The sequence below is a fragment of the Ciona intestinalis genome, chromosome 9 (genome assembly GCF_000224145.3).
Source record: "Ciona intestinalis chromosome 9, KH, whole genome shotgun sequence".
NCBI lineage: Eukaryota > Metazoa > Chordata > Ascidiacea > Phlebobranchia > Cionidae > Ciona > Ciona intestinalis.
The window spans coordinates 2,042,879-2,066,064 of record NC_020174.2 but is presented as its reverse complement, the minus strand read 5'-3'; the positions used below and the strand labels follow the sequence as shown (position 1 = coordinate 2,066,064).

General features: G+C 35.6%; 4 protein-coding genes and 1 long non-coding RNA gene across 6 annotated transcripts in view; 4 read left to right on the top strand and 1 right to left on the bottom strand.

Moving 5' to 3' along the window:
• Positions 1-1,360, top strand: part of LOC100181234 (leucine-rich repeat and transmembrane domain-containing protein 2-like) — a 5,298-nt gene extending 3,938 nt beyond the window's left edge. Inside the window, exon 7 of the mRNA XM_002119385.5 lies at positions 244-1,360. Within this exon, the coding sequence (XP_002119421.3) occupies positions 244-942 (699 nt within the window). The 3' untranslated portion in view covers positions 943-1,360. The remainder of the gene's footprint in view (positions 1-243) is intronic.
• Positions 1,361-1,453: 93 nt separating this feature from the next.
• On the top strand, positions 1,454-8,184 carry LOC100178874 (sodium- and chloride-dependent taurine transporter-like). 2 transcript variants are annotated; one of them, XM_026835797.1, is made up of 14 exons: positions 1,454-1,957; positions 2,036-2,087; positions 2,145-2,281; positions 2,703-2,834; positions 3,105-3,333; positions 3,392-3,524; positions 3,750-3,884; positions 4,375-4,478; positions 4,854-4,947; positions 5,000-5,143; positions 5,597-5,734; positions 6,338-6,544; positions 7,320-7,493; positions 7,958-8,184. In XM_026835797.1, exons 2-14 carry the CDS (start codon positions 2,068-2,070, stop codon positions 8,021-8,023), a joined length of 1,713 nt encoding a protein of 570 aa, XP_026691598.1. In that variant the 5' UTR covers positions 1,454-1,957; positions 2,036-2,067; the 3' UTR covers positions 8,024-8,184. The 2 variants fall into 2 exon arrangements, with proteins under 2 accessions (XP_026691598.1, XP_004226498.2); XM_004226450.4 differs by having other exon boundaries at positions 1,454-2,087.
• LOC100185946 (leucine-rich repeat transmembrane neuronal protein 2) lies at positions 8,070-12,509 on the bottom strand. Its single transcript, XM_002120158.4, has 7 exons — positions 12,286-12,509; positions 11,709-11,860; positions 11,073-11,222; positions 10,362-10,593; positions 9,718-9,852; positions 9,506-9,656; positions 8,070-9,289 (listed from the first exon to the last, which is right to left on the bottom strand). Exons 1-7 carry the CDS (start codon positions 12,396-12,398, stop codon positions 8,465-8,467), a joined length of 1,758 nt encoding a protein of 585 aa, XP_002120194.1. The 5' UTR covers positions 12,399-12,509; the 3' UTR covers positions 8,070-8,464.
• Positions 9,719-20,805, top strand: LOC113474486. The gene is made up of 4 exons (XR_003396144.1): positions 9,719-9,865; positions 14,508-14,569; positions 18,412-18,522; positions 20,494-20,805. It is a non-coding gene; the product is annotated as an uncharacterized LOC113474486 (long non-coding RNA).
• Positions 20,806-21,516: 711 nt separating this feature from the next.
• Positions 21,517-23,186, top strand: part of LOC100178745 (sodium- and chloride-dependent GABA transporter 1) — a 10,836-nt gene continuing 9,166 nt past the window's right edge. The window contains exons 1-4 of the mRNA XM_009861288.3: positions 21,517-21,716; positions 22,268-22,327; positions 22,435-22,555; positions 22,916-23,047. Of these exons, the coding sequence (XP_009859590.1) occupies positions 21,693-21,716; positions 22,268-22,327; positions 22,435-22,555; positions 22,916-23,047 (337 nt within the window). The 5' untranslated portion in view covers positions 21,517-21,692. The remainder of the gene's footprint in view (positions 21,717-22,267; positions 22,328-22,434; positions 22,556-22,915; positions 23,048-23,186) is intronic.

Here is a 23,186-nt window from a genome sequence, read left to right as displayed (position 1 = left end):
CACATACACTCACAATGGTAGCAGCGACGAGCCTTGAACCCACCTATGGGTTACATGCAGGCGCGCTAACCACTATGCCATGGCACCTGTCGTATTTACCTGTTATTTATTTGGCTAATATTATATAAGAAAATTAGTATGTACTTTTATGTAGCAATGATGGAAGTACTCCATACTTGTATATAAATAGAATATATGCATTGAATAATAATGTATCATATTTATTATGTCACCACTTTGCAGGATTTTCTTAAAGACAAAGATCAATGGATTGATAAATTGGATGTTAGGTGCTTTCAACCTGCAACGAATAAAGGAAAGTATCTAAGTGATGTAAAACACTTTGGAAGCTGTCTTTATCCATTAGAATCATTGGAATGTGAACAGCAACAGTCTTCTACAAGAACAACAAATGTTCTAACGCGGACAACAACAAAAACAACAACAACAACAACTTTTCAACATTTAGAAACATCCGCTGGTGTTCCAAAGCTTTCAAATCAAGTTGCAGAACCTCAAGAAAATCAATTCATGATTATTAGTATTGTAATGGGGTCTGTATGTATTGTTTTAATGGTAGTTGCAGGGGTAGCTGTTTATTGCTGTATGGCAAAGTTTAAAGAGGTTACAGTAGAAAAACAGCCTACCCTTAACAATGAGAATATTGTAGATGTAAATAATCGAAATCGTTCTCCAATGAGAGACTCAAGAACAAATAGCATTAATCAGACTAAAGTTAAGGATGTATGTGTAATACCACAACGCAACAACATACAACGAAGTAAATGCGACAGTGGTTTTGTGGCGTGGGACGAAGACAGCTTAGTTCCACAGCAGTTTTGGAGTAACACACCAGGAAATATGATACGTGAAACACAGGATCAAAGAAGCATTTTAAGTGGTGACGACCACAACGTTTATGAGGATGTCTCCTATGTATAAGCCAACCGAATTACAGACAATGTGTAAAAGTCGAATATGCAAATCGTGACAATATTTACACTTTACCGTTATCGTAATTTTATTGGTTTACTATGCACATAACATTTAAATTTGCCTTAATTTGAAGACCGAAGCACTTATTTAAACATCATTTTATGAAATGTATAATTAGCTTGTGGCAAATTTACGAATTTACGAATTCGTTCCTGCTGACATAAGTGTCACTGAAGCGTGTTGCTCACATTTGAACTCGTGGGTTTTTTATAAGCTTGCTTTTATCGCTGTACATTCCATGCTTTAACTGTGCCTTTTGATCAATTATGTGCTACTCAGTGTTTGGAGTAGTTAGGCCTATAGTGTATTAAAAATATGCTTTATAACAAAGTTATATGCAATACACATCCAAACGTCTATTAAACACGCACAGCCTACGACCTATGGTTCCCGCAATGCTTATAGGGGTTTTATTATCACTTTATAACTTAAACAATTCTGATTTTTAGGTCTGACCGAAAAGGGGGCTTTATAGCAAGAACGTGCGCAAAAACTAAGTCAGAAAAATATATTTAAACCCAGGAAAATGCTTCAGTACGCAGAACACTACTTTTTTCTTGGTCGCAGGAACAGACGAGATGCTCATAGTCATACAACAGTTGAGCCATATGTAATAGTTGCCATAAAGGGGACTTTGACATTCAATTTTTATGCATTGAGTTAAAATTTGGATAAACTGTACACTTAAATCTATGCTGAAACAAAGACAGTCGTAAATAGCTTAATGGCAAAGACTTACTTCCCAAACAGCTATCTGCAGTCAATGTTACAGAACAATTAGAATTAACAATTGTCTGCCTTTGGATTTTGACATTCATCTTAGTAAAGTATGAGCATAATTTAACATCAAATCCCAAGGGTTTATGCTATAGTGTGCGCGTACATGGTCAGAGTCATTCATAACAACTTAACAGTATAACCGATGTACGCGTCCGATAAAAGTTTTGTAAAAAGATACCAGGTTTGTCAATGTTACGACATATTTTAAAAATTGCGCGCAGTTTGAAATGTTGGTCAGTAAATTCTTATTTTGTAACAGAACCGAATTACATTGGAAACATATTGAAAGAGATGACAGAAAATAAGATGATGTAGGATGTGTTTTTGCATTAATCTTTTACATTAAAAACAAGTCATGTATATATCAGCAGAGAAGCGGCAGTACCAACCCAACCAAGGGAAAAATGGAAGAAAAACATCGACTTTGGATTTTCTATCGCTGGTGGTTTTGTGGGGCTTGGAAACGTTTGGAGATTTCCATATTTATGTTACAAAAATGGTGGAGGTAAAATTGTTACGTAACTGTCCTTACCAACGTCCTTGCTAATTCTATTCGTCCGGCGACGTGTCTCAGATTAAGCGCCGGCATTGTAACTGACGGATATCAGGTTTAAAGAAAAAACAAACAAACACTCACAAAGTTAAAGTTACAAATGTGGTAACTTGTAAACAGGTTCGAGGTGTTTGAAACAAAACACGCATGTTATGGTGAAATGGACACGCTTTTATCGAACAGGTTTTGTACTTTTGTTTTATTCATTGGTTGTATCGACTGACGCTTTTCCTTTACTTTCCCTCTTTAGGCTTGTGTGAACTTTTCCGAACCTCGCTTACTGTGACAGCAGAGATAAAATTAAACATGCGTTCATGTTATACCAACTACCGTTAACAAGAAAATAAAATTAGTTACATTCATATACTTTCAGGTGCTTTTCTCATCCCGTACATTATTTTCGTGGCTGTTGGTGCTCTGCCGGTATTTTTTCTCGAAGTGACGCTGGGGCAATACACTAACAAGGGAAGTTCTCTTGCCTATGAAATCGTGCCGTTATTCAAAGGTATAGAAACCTGACAATTTATGTTTGTTTAGGACCATTCATAATCGGCTGTGTAGTGCTATACAACTATTGGTTCAGTTGGGTTACTATTAGAACCTAAATCCCACATTTCCCAATTGTGTTTTTACCGAATAACATCAGCGCTGTTTTACAGTCCTGCAGGTCCAGTTATATAATCATGTAAATATTCTTTATTAAATACAAAATGAGACGAGAAAAGAGATGTTAAGCACGTTCCACTTAACCCTCCCTCTTTTACATATACATCAGGACTCAGCCTTGCTGTGAATATTATCAATTACTACTTTAACGTTTACTATGCCGTGATACTGGCTTGGGCTCTGCGATATTTCTTCGCATCCATGTCCGCTGAACTTCCATGGTCCACATGCGGGAATTCGTGGAATACTGAGCAATGTTTTGCGTTTGGCCGAAACAATTCAAATTTCACTTTCGGGAACTTGAGCGGAAAAATATCCTCCGTCAGGGAATACTGGGAGTAAATTATGCGTGATGTGTTAGACTACCTTGCACTACTTAAATACTGTTTTATACAGGAGAGGGATATTAGGAAAATCAGAAGGAATATCTGATATTGGGACACTACGTTGGGAATTGGTTTTGTGTCTGATACTTACGTGGGTGGTTCTTTACTTTTGTATCTGGAAAGGAATCGCTTGGACTAGCAAGGTATTTGTAGTTTATTGTGTCGCAATGGCGTGAGCGCAACCGCAATCAAAGAATGTCACTACCATTCTGACAGAATGTGTCTTTGAGGAAGTATAAAACGTATATTTAAATTAATATGAAATATATGTATCTTGAATGAATGAATTCATTCATGAATTCATTCATTCATTCATTCATTCATTTATTCATTCATTCATTCATATGTATCTTGTTATTTTTAAATAGGTCGTATATTTCACCGCCACATTCCCACTTATTATGTTGCTTATTCTTCTTATAAGAGGCGTAACATTACAAGGTGCTGGTCATGGAATTCTATTTTATTTAAGACCTGATCTTGAACGGTTAAAGGACGCTCAAGTGAGTGGTTATTAAGAAAATGCAGTAATGTGGGGTAAGATGGGACACGGTTAGCATCTAAATACTATGCCTTCTGACCGTGGTTTGAATGATTAACACTGCGGCTACGGTTTATAATTCTGTAAACATTGTTTGTTTACTACTAAATGAGACGGAAAAAGAGAATGATACCATGTCCCATCTTACCATAGCCTACTAACAGCTTAGTTTATATTAGGGTAAGACGGTTCACGTTTTTTTCTGTTTTATCGTCCCGTTTGGCAGTAAACAAAAAATATTTACGGAATTATATAACCATAGCCTCACGGCTCCAAAATAGCGTCGTTATCTGCAAAAAAACACAATTAGTTATTTATCTTACTCCACAATACCATACATTTAATTACTTTGTTAATTACCGTTTAGTTATACTGTAGTCTTGGCCATCTATACCTTTGTACGTGACTTATCTTTACCATTTAATATACTAACAATAACATGTATTTCTCAGGTTTGGTTAGATGCAGCTGCACAAGTATTTTTCTCATATGCGCTATGTAAAGGTATGATGATTACAATGGGAAGCTACAATTCTTATCGTTATAACAGCTACAGGTAAGCACAATCCTTCATTGCCCCTATTGGTTTTACATTCTAACTAAAAGTAAATATGTTTTTATTGGAAGTGTGTTTTACGACTGTCATTTTGTCGCTATATGTATAGTAGGGTAGTGGAAGATGGGACACCTTTAGCACATAATATTCAATTATCCTAACCGTGTTTTGAACAAATAACAGCGGTCTAGGGGAGTCTTGGGGAAACAGTTTTATAGTTCTTTGAATGTTCTTTGTTTCTTAAGAAAATTTGTCCCATCGACCCCACCCACTATTCTGTTTTTTTTTTCGTTTCATCTCATTTTTATCTTCGATCACTAGTGCCATCAAGATACAAACAAAAGTTATCATTATTAAATCTACATTATTATAAAGGGACTGCATTGTGCTGTCAGTTTTAAACAGCGGAATTAGTTTCGTATCCGGCTTCGCTATATTTTCAGTGCTCGGCTTCATGGCTCAAGAACAGGTATATATTAATTACCAAATCTCTGATACTGCATTAATATTTACCATGACAGGGTATTGATATCAAGCATGTGGCCGAATCTGGACCAGGTCTAGCATTTATCGCTTACCCAAAAGCACTGACACTAATGCCGTTACCACAATTCTGGGGGTGCTTGTTCTTCTTGATGCTGTTTATGTTAGGCATGGATAGTGAGGTATATTTTGCCAATGCTTAACTAATAAATTAAGGAATAATTGAATTAATGCATTCATAAATGTATCTTATTATCCCCGAGAGGCGGGGAAACATACAGCAGTCGTTATAATGTGGTTGTTCCATTTCATACACCTCGAAACCGATTACGAAATCCATGTATGTGTAGCTGTGTGGGTAAATGTAACTTGCTTTATCCTCGAGTGGCGGGAAAATTAACACGACAATCGTTATAATATGGGTGTTCTGTTTCATACACCTCGTGACCGCTTACGAGTTACCACGTGTGTAACTTTGTAGAATTTTGTAGCTCTGCCATACTCTTTATTTTGTTAACCCATACTAAGAACTAGGGTTTTACAATCTGTGTCCTTTAGCACTCTGTTTATGATGTAGGCCTATGTAACTTGCATGACGGTTTGGAATATAATGGGTAACACTCATGACTATATAGTTTGTAGGTCTTGAAACTTTGATGGCAGCGTTTGTGGATTATAGACCGCATTGGTTCAAAAAAAGACACAGCAAAGAGATTTTCTTGGCATTTTTGTGCTTCACCCAATTTCTAATTGGTCTCTCAATGGTTACCAACGTAAGAGAATATTGTATGTTTCATGGTTTCATGACGTAAGGTATAACTGAATTAGTCCGCAATGTTTAAACTACAGAACGACTGACTGAAAAGTACAGTGTTTTAATATTTGTCTAGCGAGTTTGTAGCCTACATTGTAAAAGTAGCTAATATGCAAATCTATATTACTGCGTGGGTCAAGATAGGTTACCTTTAGCACATAATTTCCCATTATTCCTAAACGTGTTTTCAATAATTAACAACGCTCTTATAAGCTACAATTATATAATGTTTGAAAATGTTCTTTATTACTGTGGGATGGACGATAAGCTAAAATGAAAACACAACACTCTTAGCACAGAATATCCAAATACCCTGGTCGTGTTAGAAACAATTAACAACCGTTTATGGAAGTCGTGGGGATACGGTTTTATATTTATTTAAATGTTTTTTTTCTTTTTTACTACCAAATGTGACGAGAAAATATAGACTAAAAAGTGTACCATCTTCCCCAACGCCAATTATACATTAGTGTATAATGATGAATGTGTATTAAATCTAGACCTGACATATCAGTATAACATTATGTTATGTATACCAAAATATAACCCTTAATTTCCCCAGGGGGGTGTGTACGTACTTAACATATTTGATAATTACTCGTCCGCCGGTTGGTCTCTCTTGTTCTTGGCAGCATGCCAATGTGTTGCTGTGGCATGGATACATGGTATAAACAAGTATTGGAACATTGTTTGTGACATGATTGGTTTTAGACCAAGGGTTCCTTGGTTTAAATGGTGCTGGACTCTATTTACTCCACTTTCAAGCATGGTAAGTAATTATCTCTATTAAGTTACATACGTGGTATAGCTCGAAAGCGAGCACAAAGTGTATGAAATAGAGCACCCGTGTTATACGACTTTGCTCCGCCACGCATGATGAATAAGTTTCATTGTATCACTCAAGTATAGCTAAAATGTTACGAAAACCGAGCACCGGTTCTGTACTTTACCTATGCTGTGGGTATTGTGGTATTGTAGTGGCTTAAATTTCACGATTCCCGACACGCCTCGCCAGAACCTCACCCGTATAGAACAAAACATAGAAGATACCCCGAGCCGGAATGGAGAATCCGATTATGTAATGTTGTGTGATAATAAAACAAAAGTGGAATTTATGTGGTTGTACCATTATAAACTATACGCAATCGTGCGTAAGTGAACCAGTGCGTGATTAATTTTACACAGAACAATTATTAGCCACAATGCCATTAAATCAATTATAATTTAAAACAATTAAAAGTCGCAGTGCGTTACGGTTTAAGACGGTTTAAACAACAGAATATAAAAACTGCTGCTATTAGGTATAGTAGGGTGGGGGGAGATGGGACACCTATTCATTATATTTTCTTGTCCCATTTGGTAGCAAAGAAAGAACAATTAAAGAATTATAAAACCGTGTCCTCACAACTCCTATACAGGCCGTTTTGGATATTATGTTTCAATAGTGTCCCATCTTCCCCCACCCTACTATATTATTTCAACACAATTTTTCTTGGTCCTATAACCACAAGTATGAAGTGATGTTAAAATATTTTATCTTTCAGGTTTTGTTTGTTACCAGCCTGGTCTATTACAAGCCGCTAACGTATGACAAGACCTATGTATATCCTGCCTGGGCAGTTGTAGTGTGTTGGCTTATAGCAATGTCTTCTATGATATGGATTCCACTTTATGCTGCTTATCGATATTTTGTAGTGGCGAAGGGGACACTTTATGAGGTAGTACATACATATACTATGGACACATACTAGAGTTAGCATGTTTTATATGTCATATCACTGTTATATGGTAGCCTACTGTGCGTTAGGGTCGGACACATTTAGCACACAATATCAAAATATTCTGATCGTGTTTATACAATCAACAACGTTCTGTGGGAGTCGTGAGGATGTGGTTTTATAATTATTTGTTTTTTTATTTGTCTGCAACCAAATGGGACGAGAAAGTAGTATAAAAAGGTGTCCCATCTCCCCCACCCTACTGTATATTTTATATCAGAGTGATAAGTTTCTTTCAAATGCGCCCACAATGGTAGCAGCTTAGGCTATGTGATATTTCTTGGTTTTGAGACGAGCACTCTAGATGTTGGACCATTACACATGAAATGTTACATGGTCATGAACGTACATATTTCAATTCAAACCATGTAAAAAATTGCATGTAAACTTGCTTTATATTTCAGCGTTGGGTAGAAGTTACAACCAGCGAATTAAAAGATAAGCATCCGGGGAAGTACCTGATGACGTAATTTCTAAACCTCCTGGCGATTTGTTCTATGTCAAGCAAAACTCAAGTTACTACTTGCGTGTTTATTCATTTAGTTTGAACTTTTACACGGTATTTACACACGTGATTATACATGCAATGCGAGTTATTTGGAATGCGTAGTTAAAACAGTTAGCGTGTTAAGCATTCATTTTATGAAAGCAAATAAAAAAGTAAGAGGTGCTAGTGTAAGTGTATAGTTTACAAAGCGAGTTGGGTACATTTTTAGAAATCGCATTTCATCCTCAAAAGGTTGTTACAGTGACTTATATATGAATTATTTACTATAAAAATGCATAAATATTGAACTTATTTAATCCACTTGTTTTTAGTGCACATAATAAAGAAAGCTTGATCATCATGTTTACCATATGGTATATTTCGAATGAAAAGCATATACACGTTTTAGTTAATAATGTGAGCATTATGCTTCTTCGAGCGGATCTAGCCCATCTAAAACGCTTCTTCCATCATAATATGATGTGTGGCTAATTCGCTCTTCAGTTTCAAGCGCTTGGGAAGGTAATTTTTCCTCTTCAAAACCGCTGTCTGTACGTTTACGGTATTTACGGTTTGTAGGATTAGGAATTTCACCGGCTTGGTACAACTGTGGCTCAATTTCATTTAAGCTTAAACTTGATGCAGAATAAAGAAGCTTTGGTCCAGTTTGATTGTCGATTGTTTGATCATCCATTTTTATCTCTGGCTCTTCGTACAAATTTTGTCCTGCTTCATCATCTTTGTTGGTCATACGATTATTATTTTGCTTTTTCACCAACTTCTCTTTTTTCCATTTGCGTCTCATACAGTAAACAGCCATTCCTAAAATAGCAAAACATAAAACTGCGACTAAAGAAATAATGATAATCATCAATGGACTCTTATCTTCCTTGGTTGGTAGATCTGCACCTAGGTTTAACACCAATGGAGTATTGACAGGAAGAGTAATTGTTGTTGTAACTTGGCTCCTAGAATTTATCTTTGCTTTAATTGTTGTTGATTTTTCTGTTGTTGTTGATTTTGTTGTTGTTGTTGTTGTTGTTGGCCTTGGAACATTTGTTGTTGTTGTTCTTGTTGAAGACTCTTGCTGTTCACATTCCAATGGTTCTAATGGATAAGGACAGTTGCTTCCAAAGTGTTTTACATCACTTAGATATTTTCCTTCATTCGTTGCAGGTTGAAAGCACCTAACATCCAATTTATCAATCCATTGATCTTCGTGCTCGGTTATTTCATTCAAAAGAAAATTCTGAAAAGTTAGAACACTATAATAAGGTATTCCATTATTCTATGCATATATTCGTTTTACATACAAAAAGTTTGGATTATATTTTTCATAGCTATGTAAAAGTATGTACCAATTCTCTTATATATGATAAGCACAATAAATAATAGGTAAATATAATTACATAATCTTAATCTGTAAACTGTGCATTTCTAGCCAATATTTAACAAAATTACATACTCTGTAACTTATTGAATGGCAATCACACAACCATTTGTTGTTTTGCATTAAATTTACATCCGGCATCCTCCCATTTGCAACGATACTTCGAAACCAATCTGGATGTGGAGTACGAAGTTGGTTTGACATGAGTAGAACTGATTTCAGGTCACTGCAACAAAGTAAACAACTTAATCAAGGAGGTTTGCGGACCAAGAAAAAAATAAACAAACCTTTGGTTATCAAACAGGTTGGCAGGTAAACATTGAAGTCTGTTAAAACTGAGGTCAACAACTTCCAAATGTGGAGATGACACCAACAAGTGGCTATCAAGGCTTTGTAAGTGATTACTTCTTAAACGCAACTTACTGAAACATGAAGGTAAATGTAAAGTTTGTTTACATTCATAGAATATGATACCTGGTACATATGCTATTAACCAGTAAATGTACTAACTGCAAAGCTGTAATGTTAACAATTACTCTTCATGTAGTTGTAAATGTTATACATAGTCACATTTAAATTGTATATAGATGAATTTTTACAAAACTAATTGTTAAACTGACAAAAAAGATTGTTGTAGTAGGTCAGTTCTTTTATTTGTGGCAATCCAAGAATTAGGAAAAAATTAACAGCAAAGCTGTGTTTACATAATTTTCAAACCCCTTTTTAAACAGTCTTTGTAAGCATATGTGACGCATATACAAATGATGCATTTTTTTACATTTTAATCACTGTATTAAAGTTAAATCATTGTAGTAAGCAGCCCCCCCCCAAGAAAATTAAACAGGGACCCATTTTGGCCGTGATAAAGACATTTTGATTCACTGTTAAGTATATTTGTCATGTTGTAATTGTTGGTGTGAAAAAAACTTACTTTAAGTTCACTAGGCCGCTTAAATGTCCAGGTTCAAACTTAGTAAGTCGATTGTTGCTTAGATCAAGACTGGTCAAAGACGTTAGACCTTCGAAAGCATTTCTGTGCACGTAGGTTAACATGTTGTCACTCAAATCAAGGCTAGTTAAACTGAGTAATTCAGAAAAATGGTCATCAAGTATTTCCTGTAACTGGTTCCCATTCAAGTGTAATGTCTTCAAATGAGATAACCCTTAAGGAAATACAAATTATTGTTAAAATGTCATAAATTACAATATACAACAACAAAAATAACAATAGTGGGCAAAAGACTTTGTAAAATTAAACCATAAACACACTTGTCTATGTGTTTGTGAAAGGGAGCCCTATCATGTGTGTAACATGAAACCAGTCAAATCCTTTGAAAGCATAGTTACTTAGTTTGTAGTGATGGAAAGAAAAGATTGATGTTTTTAAACAAAAGCTTATTCATATCATAGAGTTTTAAACATTTTAGCAAACAAATCTAAAACAAAACTTTATATAACCAAAAGTAAAAGAATTAAATTATTCGCTTTTATTACTTAATTAACTTTTTTGTAAGCAAAACAGGCGTGGAAAGTGTACACAATTTGACCATTTTACAAACAACATTCTGACTAATAATATGTATTATTACAGTAACCCTCCCAATAAAATAACCTAGAATTAGGTATAAAATATAGGTATTACCATTAAAAGCACTATTAATGGTTGAAATTGAATTCCGTGATAATATAAGTTCTTCTAGATGTAAATGACTGAAGCATGACTTGGGAATAGTTTGTATCATGTTATCATCATAGTTTAATTGCTTTGCATGGGTGTATTGCCGCAGTTGACCTAAAACAGAATAGAATTTGAATTGTTAAAGCAGTTAAACCGAAAAGACAAATATTTTAAAGGATTTGTTCCTAACAATATTAGTATGATTTTGATTGCCTTACACTAAGTACATGTGCAAATAAATGACAGACCTTTAGCTTATATTGCTTATTTTAGGTATAAGGCTATTGGCAAATTTGTTTAAGAAATCTCAAAGACGAAAAGTAAACATCAAGAAATAAGAATAATCATTTAAATTTTAATTGTATATATTTTAAGAGTTCTTTAAGAGTTCAAATATACTCTTGAGCCAAGAATCAAAAAATTCTAGTGTTCCAAATACCACATGAAATTATCACCAATACCAACTATATAAAACTTTAATCTGAATTTATTAAAAGTTCAAAACAGTTTTAGCTCAAAACACATTTAAATAGCTAAATCGAAATAATGGGTCCCAATATTTGAGACCCATGATTTATGAACAAATAAGCATACACCAACCTGAGTCAATTTCTTGCAAGCAACTTGAGTTGATGTATATTGATAAGGCAGTGCTGGGTGGGGCTGGGCCTTGTAGCTCAGTGGGAGAAGGCAAGGAGTTACGTGAACGGCCGTCACACCTTAGTATTCTCGACAAATATTGATAATGGCATCTAAGGAAATAATTTCAATTAGATTGTATGTTTTTCAGTGCCCGAGTATTCAGTGCCTGTATCTTTTTATTTCAGTGCCTGAGTGGTATCATGTTTTTCTGTAGACCAAAGGCAATGGGTTTGAGGCTTGACGCTGCTACCATTAGTGGGTGTTTGTGTCATTGGGCAAGAAACTTAGTAACAATTGCTAAAACCCAGTGGTATGTTATGGGTTGTCCAACTAAGGTGTATGAAACAGAACACCCGTGTTATAATGAGAGTCATTGCTCTGCTAATGTTCTTCCAAAACATGACAAGTTTGCAAAGACTCAAACTATTGACATGCAAGCGTAGTAACATGTATTTCCTCCCCCCAATAATTTAGTATTTATTTTCCACACATAACATATATATTGTATATAATACATATTAACATGTATATTTACCTTTGCACATTTCCTTTGTTGCTACAATGTTTTGTAGGAGAAGCTGATATTGTTTCATGAAAAAGTAATTGTAAACCAAGACATAGAAAAACTTGCGCAGATGAAAATGTCATTTTTTGTTTTTCTCATAACAACAACCAACACTTAATAAGAGTATTGGTCACTCAACCCTACTCTTATACTTTACATTTTGTGACCCTGCACATAACCAGTAGAGATAAAAGTTATATACTAATGTATAGTAGAGTGGAAAAGATGGGACACCTTTTTTATTTTCTTATCCTATTTTTTGTATTTGCTTATATAGATTTTTAATAGATGTATATAGGGATAGTGGTAAAGACTGTGAATATGTAGGGTAGGGAAAGATGGGACACCCTTTCATTTTATTTTCTCCTCTCATTTGGTATTAAACAAAGAACATTTAATGAATTATAAAACTGTATCTTCACGACTTCCATAGACTGTTGTTAATTGTTTAAAACACAATCAGTATAATCCGTTCATATGTTATTAACGTGTCCCGTCTTTCCCTGCCCTATTATACTAATGGTTCATAAGTTTACTGAAAACGTATGAAGCTCATAGCATTCACATTTTGGGACCCTTCACTCGCAACCTGCAAAAATACAAATTATACAACTAATATATCATTGGGTCATAAATTTACTAAAATAACTTACAAAACAAAAGCTGCAAAAACTGCAATGCAAATATTCTAAATATTTCTTATTCACTTAAAAAACAGAGGAATTAAATAGCTGCAAAAAGCTACAATGCAAATAAACCGAACAAACTGCAACTGGCATACTCAAGTAGAGCCTTCAAACTGTTATCACTAAACATACTGTATGTGAATGATTAGCGAACTATCTGTGTATCCTAACCTGACGTTCTATTGAACAAACATATACAGCACAAGAAAATGTTTTAAAACAACTTAAATAAAGATTCAATCAAACGCAATGACACCAAACTTGTCCCAAAAATAGTGCGACCTTCAATACAGCTCCATTGCGGAAGTTTTGGGCAAAGTATGTCTCGCAATTGCCTCGCTACGCTTGGTAAACAACTTCGTCTGTGTTGATTTAAAGCTAAAACGTAGGCGGAAAATCGTATGTAATAAATGTACACCCCATTTTCCAACAGTAAAATTTAATTCGTTGATTCCCAACTTTCGATATACGATATCCAGCCTAGACGCTACTATGCTAATACAGGTATTGCTGCTTGCTTGCACCATGTACTTATAAAAGGAGAGACCATTCTCATATCTTTGGGAAATTCCCAACTTACGTCACCGAGTTTCGACTTTCAATTCAAACACTTTCCAGCAGTTACTAGACTACTAGAGTTTCTTTCCTAAACATATCCAAGTAATTTACACCATCGTACAAGTTACCCTATACCCAGCTAACGATATTAAGTCTCTCAAGTTTCTGTTGCTAATGTTTTTCACCATAAGGTACATCGACGTTGTCGTTGAGGTACACAACACAATGAAACAGTTGAGGCGCGACGGACCGTGCTACGTGCGCGCCAAAATGTCAGCCATCTTTTAACGCGGCTATAACTTACAATAGGTTTACTTCAAAACAAATGTAGGACTGCTGGACTGAAAGTTACACCCAATTTCAATTATTTTCAGTGACCATTAACATATTGTACTCAATTTTACCTGAATTTAGCACGTAAAAGTTTTTTATGAGCAACCAAACGAAGTTGTATATAGAGTAGAGTGGGGAAAGATGGGACACCTTTTATCTTTATTTTCTCGTTCCATTAAGTAGTAAACAAAGAATATTCAAAGAAATATAAAACCGTATCCTCACGACTCCCATAGACCAATGTTAATTGTTTAAAATACAATTAGGATGTTTGGATATTATGTGTTAAAGGTGTCCCATCTTCCCCCACTCTACTTTATAACCTAGATGCCTAAAATGTTTCTGATCATATACAAACATGACAGTCCACATGTTTAAATGAGACGGTTTTTATCCCAAACTTTTTGGTTTAAAACTAAAACCATATTCAGTGATGTAATAGCTAAAGCGACTTTTGAGCGTTTTAAAATCATAACCTGACTTTATGCAAAGTCTCTGCACAAAACATTGTTGCATTTCCATATAGCTTTTTATTATAAACCTTAGCATATCAAGCATAACTTTTCAATCAAATACATTTATTTACGTGGATAACAATATGTCGTATTATTTTAGGTCGTAAAAGTCCGAAGTTAGGCACCATGAAAGGAGAAATGCACCCTTGGAAAACGCTTGAGGTAATTTTGCCCGTTAAAATAAACACCGGTATTACATCATAATGGTGCGGGGGTTTCCATAGTGAAGCTACTTTCTTTTCATTGGTGAAAATTACCACCTATGTCCCAGTAGATTAGTAGAAGTACTGATATCTGTGATACGATTTTGTATTTGTCGTTTTGGGGTTATAACAGATGTATATTAGGGTGGGGAAGACGGGATGCCTTCAGCACATAGTATCCAAATATCCTGATCGTGTTTTAAACAACGGTCCATGAAAGTCGTGAAGATACTGTTTTATAATTCTTTAAATGTGCTTTGTTTTCTACCAAATGGGACGAGGAAATAGAATGAAAAAGTGTTCTATCCTCCCCACCTTACTATATATAAAAAGACCTTGTGATAACTTGTATATCTCGGTGTGGTCTAACTCTATATCATAGCTCATTTGCTATGTTAACTTTTGTCGCGTCGTTAAATGTAACTTTTTTAATCCTCGCATGGCGGGAAACTACAGTTGATATAATACGAATATCTCATATTTTATCTACCTTGTGCTCGCTTACGAGTTACTGCGTAGGCGTGTGTGTATTACTGCGTAGGCGTGTTGTGGAATATGAGTTTTATGTCATTCTGATTAGGTTTCTGAATAACCTACAGTTTAAGATAGCCTATAATCTTTGGACCAGTAACTTCTGGGTTAGAGGCCGGCCCGCTATACCCACTGACACTGTACTATACTCTGATATTATGGGTATTGGTGAACAGTTCAACGCATTGAATCGTTCGGTTTCCTTAAGTTTTGAAACATTTTGTAATCTATAATTTTAAATGTCACGCAGCATCACAATACCCATGTTCCCAAAACTGCGTTTTTTATTACAGATTGTTTATTTATTTGTTATGAGCGAGGTTAAACTTCGTGGACCTAATTACCGACACCATAATTTGAAAATGTCCTGTTGTTATGATACAGTCTTTATTTAACTAGCGCAAAATCGACGCAAATCTGCAAAAAGTTTATTTTAGACGAAAATGCGTGCAAACGATATTGCTGAAAATATCCAGACAAACTTTTTAAGCTGCCTGCCACACAATGGATTTGTCCCTAATTTGCTACACAGTTCATTGAGCACTGTTTGGATTATGGGTTGTTGAATTTGACACATTTTGTGTCTACGACGCCGTGACAATGTAATTTGGGCGGCTGCCTCAAGACCAGATTTTAAGGATTCAAAACTCGATGCGGCAACCAATCTTGGCGTATGTGTCCTTGGGCAAGACACTTAACAGCAATTCCTTGGATTGGGTAAATTTCCAGGCATGCATTTAAAAAAATATTTTAAAACAGTTACCCACAAAGTTACATATGGGGTGTATGAAACAAAACACTCGTTTTATAACGACTGTGGATGCCTCGCCACGCGAGAAAAAACAATTTACATTCATTCTAGACTAGAGTCTACTGCAGTCTATACTCTAGAGTATATAGACTCTGGACAATGGTTTTAGTTGTGTGATGTATCTAGGTGGCGCTAGAGAGCAAGCAAGCCGTTGGACTAAAAAGTAACGCTAATATTGGTCCGTCCAAAAACGTTGCAAATTACGTTTAGCAAATATTGTAACAATCATCGGGGAACCATTATTACAGTTAAACACTGTAGTTTGAAGTCGGGAAGTAAGGAGTCCAATATAACGAGTTAACACGTATGTTTTAATAGGTAACTATTTTTTGAAGTTCTAATACATGGCTAACAATTTAAACCCATAAGGCAACACTCGGTTCAAGCAACTGTAGTTAAGTGTCTATACATGGTTACGAGCAACGATTCTTACAACTCTATAGCTTAGCGGCAGGTGTGCTAACCACTTTGTGCCAGCGGCGCCGGTGGTTTGGTCTGTTCACGTTGGTTACTTGTAAACGGAAACGGATTTCGTAAAGCTGTTACTAAGTTTATTGCCACAAGCTCACCGGGTTAATACAAGCCCGAAGTCGGTCTTTTTTTATATAGTACTGTGGGGTAAGATACGACAATTTTCAAATGTCGTTTTTTAAGAATTAACAACAGTCTATTTGAGTCGTGTAGATACGGTTTTATAGTTCTTCGAAATTTTTCATTTACTACCAAATGGGACAAAAATTTAAATGAAAAGGTTTCCCATCTTTCCCCACCAAAACCATTAGCTTAGGTGTGTCTAACGCCTTATAGCCTCTTACCCCTGGCCAAATATTGTAAAACGCTTTTGCCGTTGGCCGGAAACATGGCATAGTAAAGCTTGAATGTTATTGTACTTACGAGTAAAACGTTAAAAATCGCATTCAATCGAAGGATACGTACGTCTTAGTGACCCAGATTTTTACCAATCAGGAGTAAATGGTGTTAATGATAAATCGTCCGTTGTGTGCTGTTGTCCAATCATGCCTGGGGCATCTGTAAGCGTGACAACGACTCTGTTTTATCAATAAGCGTGCCATACCAACTGTCGTTTTACCGTTACAAGCCGCCATTTCGTTTATATATAGTAGGGTGGGGGAAGACGAGACACCTTAGCATATAATGTTCAAATATCCCGATCATGTTTTAAACAATTAACAACCGCCCATAAGCGTCGTGAGGACTCGTTTTTTTAATTCTTTGAATGTTCTTTCTTTAGTACTAGATCGGATGAGAAAATAGGATGAAAAATTGTCTTTCCCGCACTACTATACACTTTTCCGATTATCGTGATTGATGAGACAAAAAATCATTCTTTCATATATACGTACACAAAACTGGTTTCGGACTTAAGACACCGTATATAATAAGGCGTCAAAACATCCATATCTATAAAGCAATTATTTGCTATATCATATATACCTATCTATCTACCACGACGCGCGTGTGTGTACAGCACTAAAATAATTTGATTAAAATTTAGACAGTCTAGCGACTATTCCTTGGGGTTTACTTGAATTACAGCAATACAAAACATTACGGCACCCTACTGTGCCTACTGATTTAATAATTGTACCAACTTAACGGTTTACGATGGTAAACTGCCTTACAGTGCACTTAAACAAGAGATATAAATTTCAGTCTTCTCCATAAAAGCACCCAGTGTGTGAATGGCGCGGAGTCTTGATGGTCATTGTTCTATTTGGTAGATTGATATATTTTAAACGACCATAAATACAAGCAACAAATCTTAGCTACAAAGGGCCAGACCGGTCAGACCGATAAATGACTTTAAAAATGTCCGACGCTTTTTTTTTCTATATATAACCATAGTGGCTGTCCTATAGTAGGGTGGGATAGGATGGAACATGTTTTTGTGCTGATTTCTTGTCCCATTTGGCAGCAAACAAAGAATGTTCCCAGAATTTTATAACCGTAGCCGTGTAACTCTAAAATAACGTTGGTATTTTGTTAATAACACGATCAAAAAATATGGGATTTAGGCGCCAACGTTATCCCATATTACTCCACAGTATTATATATAAACTACATATTATGTTTACGGTTATGATTTCGCTATCTAACTACCGTTAAGCAGCTACGAAACTCGATCCTTGTTCAATAAGCTTGTAAATGTGAAGTAACCACGGCGTTTAATGAAGCATTAACTACACCACAATAAGGTTTTACCGATACGATGCTAATATAAGCTACCGTGACTAAAAGGAGTGAACGTGAACGATATAATCGCAATGTAAAATTGACTTAAATGTTTAGTTCATATTGATCTTTTATATTGAACGCTAATTTTAATGCGGATTTAACACTTGAATGACTTTCCATGGCATATTTTACCGTAGTTTTTAAATTTCTAACATTGGATTGAATGAAGTAATAATCACTTGGTACTTTTTCATGTGGTTTAGGTAATATTCCATCTCTGGGCTGAAATATATGTATCACAACGACCTTATATATGGCGATTATGGAAGCATTCTGTACGGCATAAGATTTCGTGTAAGATAACTACGTTTGAGGTAAAATGGGATATCGTCATAACCCAAAATTCATATTTTCTTATCGTGTTTTAAACAATTTACAACGCTATTTTAGAGTCACGGTGTTATACTCTTGTATACATCTGTAAATATCCTATGTTTACCATCAAATGGGACAGACAAAGAGAATGAAAACACACCCCACTCTACTTAATATAGAGCGTTCTCAACGACCCACACATTATATGGTAAAGGACAAAACATACATTTTTTCGGCTGGCGACGCTTTTCATAGTTTGTGACAAACCGAAAATTTGAAATCGTAGGAATTTTTAAAATAGTTTAAGGATTACGATGCTTTGTTCACTTACCGATACTTAAAATTCCGATCCTGGTTTGCGCGCATTAATGATTGTCGCCTTTGCCCTTTTCACGGTAGGGCGGTGAGGTAATACCGAAAATATGCGCAAGCACCCGGTACATTAAATTGGTCTTTGATATAATACCAATGTTTTAAATTAACAAACCCTAAACTATTATATAGTGCTGTAGGGTAAAATGGGAAACCGTAAGAACCTGAATCCCGTTTTACTGATCGTTTTTAACAATTAACAACGCCTTTTTAGGGTTGTGAGAATGCGGTTAAATAGTTCTGTAAATATTCTTTGTTTACTCCCAAATGAGACGGGAAAACAAAATGAAAACACGTTCCATTCTACCTCAATCTATTACATTGTATAACGGCATAACCGATGGATATGGAGCACGTTTTTTTCCAGCAGTGTGATTTCATACGATTTTTCAGAGGTCGTTTCGTTTTAAAACTTTGGTTGTACCTTTAGATCACATTTGAGCATTTCTATCCACATACAAATTTTGATTTTTTTGTTGGCGTGCCGCTTTAGTATTACAATCCTATAGCCTGCAGTACGATATGCTTCTGCACGGCAATAATAATTAAAATGTACGAGTACTGGTAGTTTTCCGCGTGCAGTTCTTAAAATGCCCCGAGGCGAGAATATATTTTTTCAGACTAGATTTCGCAACATAGACCACACAGTGATAATTTAGATTTGTGTGTAGCCATGTTCTGTGGTAATTTTGGTTATAAATCTAATTACAAATTCCTTATCTGTGGTTATTGGTTAAATTAAATGGCTGGGTAAACCGAAATCGAATACTTTCATACACTGCATACCGTATTCCGTTCGCCACCAAATAAAGCTTCCGCTGAAGCAAAATTGCGCAAATCTTTTCAACGTTACCTTCCTGGCACTTTACGCTATTTTATAAATTCGCCTCCCTATTTTTTGTACACAGTAGGGCGGGGTAAGGTGGGACGTCTCATTTGTTGTAGTAAATAAGTATACATAATTATATAACTATAGCTACCCCATAGTAATACACGTTAATCATATAACATATTTTTAGAATGTGTTTAGTTCGCGTTTTTATTAATCGATGACATCACGTGACCTGTATGACGTCACAAACTTAAATCGAAACACTTTAATTTCAACTTTGTGCTCGCAATGTTACGTAACCATTAAAAACTATAATGTATGATGTATAGGTACATAGCATAAATAAATGCATATATAAAGCCAGGAAAAGTATTGGTGAATATCCATATGCTTAGCGTTGTAGATATTTCTGGTTTTAGCAAAGTTATTTTTAGGTATAAAACAGGGTTATATTCAGTTTCACAACTATTTTAGTTATTTCGACTTGGCTGAACCCGCACTGCTGTTTAAGGTCGGCTAACGAAGCGATGCAAAATAGCAAATAAACAATGCAGCTGCAGAACATCGTGAGGAGTTCAGTTTTCCAATTGCCGCCTGCATTCGATAAAATATTAATAATACTGTGTGATAAAATATTGATAATATGAAAACATTGAAAAAAAGGTACATTTTCAGTGGTATGTTTAATTCATAAATATAAGTGGTTTTCATATTCGTCTCTAAGCATATGTAAGCATACGCTGCATACTGATTGACGTCTGTCAAGTTTCAGCTTGCGTGCAAATATAAAGATCCGTGAAATTCAATTTAAACCTCCGCCGTTGTTTATCAAGAAGGCAATCACCCCGCAGGTTATCAGTTTATACGAAACCACTAAAGATAAATTCCTACACGATCGAAATTATCACGGTATTATGTGCAATAAATATGTCAGTGTTGCCCATTTCCAAGTGATAAATACGTATTTCAAATAAAAGTATATACAGTACGGTGGTGGAACACTGGGACCTATTCATTATGTTTTCTCGTTCCATTTGGTGGGGGAAGATGGGACACCTTTGGCACAAAATATCCGAAATATCCTCGCGATATGGTTTTATAATTCTTTGAACGTACTTCGTTTACTACCAAATTAGAAGAGAAAATAAAACGAAAAGTGTCTTATCTTCCTCTACCCTACTATATATGTAGTGAACACGCAAATTGGTAAATTAGACTGTTTGTTGAACTTGATATTATGTCTTGGATTAATAAAGCGGCATTTCCCGCTTAGTGGCGCCATTGGTTCATATCATTTGGACACGGAGTGTATGAATACACCCATGGCCTACTCAATACATTGAGTAGGCCATGATACACCACGTGTGATAAGGAAGTCAAATATACAGTTAAAATTTAGACACCAACATTTGTGTGAAACCATTTCCTTTTGTTTAATGAGACAAAACGATTTTATAAATAGTGAGCCAATAAGGAATGTTAAATAATTTACTAAATATTAGAAATACTGTAATAACATTTCAGTTTTACATTCTGTTTAGTGTGGACTGTAAACGAAGCGTTTTGTAATTCTGTTGCATGGCAGCAGTTAATAAAACGGTGACTAGCTCACATATATTATGTAGTACGGATAACACACATTGTGTAATACTGGTAACACACATTGTGTAATACTGATATACATTTATGGTATGTAACTAGCAGTGGCCCGTTACGTAATTCTGAGTCATCAATGCATTTCATCCTGAAAGAGACTTCGGCCTGATGTGGAAGAGAAAAACAAAATGTGAAGAAGGAGCCGCCCGGCGATCGAAGGAAAAAGGCAACCACGTGTTTCCGAAGCAAACTGCGCTGTCGAGCGAGGTCGAGCAATACCCGTAATAGAGTATCGTCTGGAGAGGAACAACTTGTTTACTACAGTTTGTTTGAACAAGCGCCCAACCCCCGAACCTTCCGTCAACGAAAATGTCAACAGAAATGAAGAAATCGGTAAGTTTTCCAATGTTTATTATAATTTACTTACAAAATTCGATATATAAACAGTTTTCATTATAAACTTCGACGGCCTATGTAACGATATCATGTAAAAACATTTAATTTTGAAAAATCTATACGCCTAACTGCTAAATGTGTTTACAACCGTTTTAAACGAGCCATGTACGTGTTTCAGTTTCGTGGTAGCGCATCCGCCCGATCGATTTTCCTCTTTCCTTTTGTGATTACGCACAAGTCTGTAGTTTTCCACTGCTATTATGGCTCGGGTACTTGTTGACAACTGTAGTAATCCGAAGGTCGCAGTTTAATCGTGTCAACTACGTACGGCAGATTACGTTTCATGATTTACTGTGATCTCAATTTGGCCCGATATTTCACGCTCCACGAGTGCGAACACGTTACTGAACAGTCGCGCTCCCAATACAAAACGCAGCTGTCCAAAATAACTTAATTGTTTGACCCAATCATCTTTTTGACCTGAATAACCTTTTCGAAATAATCTTCGATTACTATTATTAAATGTTACGTAACTCTAATATTTTCAGGAGTTATCAGACGACCCTGTCGTAACAAGTCTGATAGATGAGAAGAAACCTGCTGCTAAGGTAACCACATTGACGTGTATAATCAATGACATATTTACACTTTTACCACTGACGCCATAAGTACTACCCTATTCCGGCAGCTGGCAATACCAAACATATATTTGCAGGGCGAAGTCGAACGAGAGACCTGGGATAAGAAACTTGATTTTATGTTATCTTGTATCGGTTATGCGGTAGGACTGGGAAACATATGGCGATTTCCTTATCTCTGCTACAAGAATGGGGGAGGTAAAATCATTGCGGTTCACAGATAAATTATTATAACGACAGTTTCAAAAGATATTTTATATCACAACTTGAAGAATATGTTCGTCCGTATTAAACGATTTTTAAAAATAGTACTATGGGGTTAGATGGAATACCTTAGCACCAAAATCCCACATTTTCTGATCGTGTTTTGAACAAGTAACCACGCTCTATTAAGTCATATAGGACTATAATTCTGTAAATTTTCTTTGTTTACGACCAAATTGGACGAAAAGATTTTCAAAACATGTTTCATCTTATCACACCATACCATAGCAGGGTTCCCTTTTAATTGCTGTGAATTCTCTACACATTATTGTAAACATTTATTATTTTTCGCAGGAGCATTTCTCATTCCATACCTCATCTTTTTATTAATTTGTGGAATCCCTCTGTTTTTCCTTGAACTGTCTTTCGGGCAGTTTGGAGCTTTGGGTCCAGTTGCCATATGGAAGATAGCTCCTATATTTAAAGGTAGGAAATTATTCTACATGTGACGCGTTGTTAAATTATTTATCTTGTTTGATCAACAAACCACGAACTTACATTGGCGCCGTGGTATAGGGTATAGCCTTAGTGCTTGCATCAAAACTGCTGTTACTATACAGTAGGC

Bases quoted from the DNA above. Each gene is read 5' to 3' on its own strand.
- LOC100178874 (XM_004226450.4), top strand. From the start codon at position 1,966: ATGTTACGACATATTTTAAAAATTGCGCGCAGTTTGAAATGTTGGTCA. The intron at 2,088-2,144 runs GTAGGATGTGTT...TGTATATATCAG, and splicing joins ATGACAGAAAATAAGATGAT to CAGAGAAGCGGCAGTACCAA. The intron at 5,144-5,596 runs GTATATTTTGCC...ATGACTATATAG, and splicing joins TGTTAGGCATGGATAGTGAG to TTTGTAGGTCTTGAAACTTT.
- LOC100185946 (XM_002120158.4), bottom strand. From the start codon at position 12,398: ATGACATTTTCATCTGCGCAAGTTTTTCTATGTCTTGGTTTACAATTA. The intron at 10,594-11,072 runs GTAATACCTATA...TATTTCCTTAAG, and splicing joins CATTAATAGTGCTTTTAATG to GGTTATCTCATTTGAAGACA. The intron at 9,290-9,505 runs GTATGTAATTTT...CTAACTTTTCAG, and splicing joins GCCATTCAATAAGTTACAGA to AATTTTCTTTTGAATGAAAT.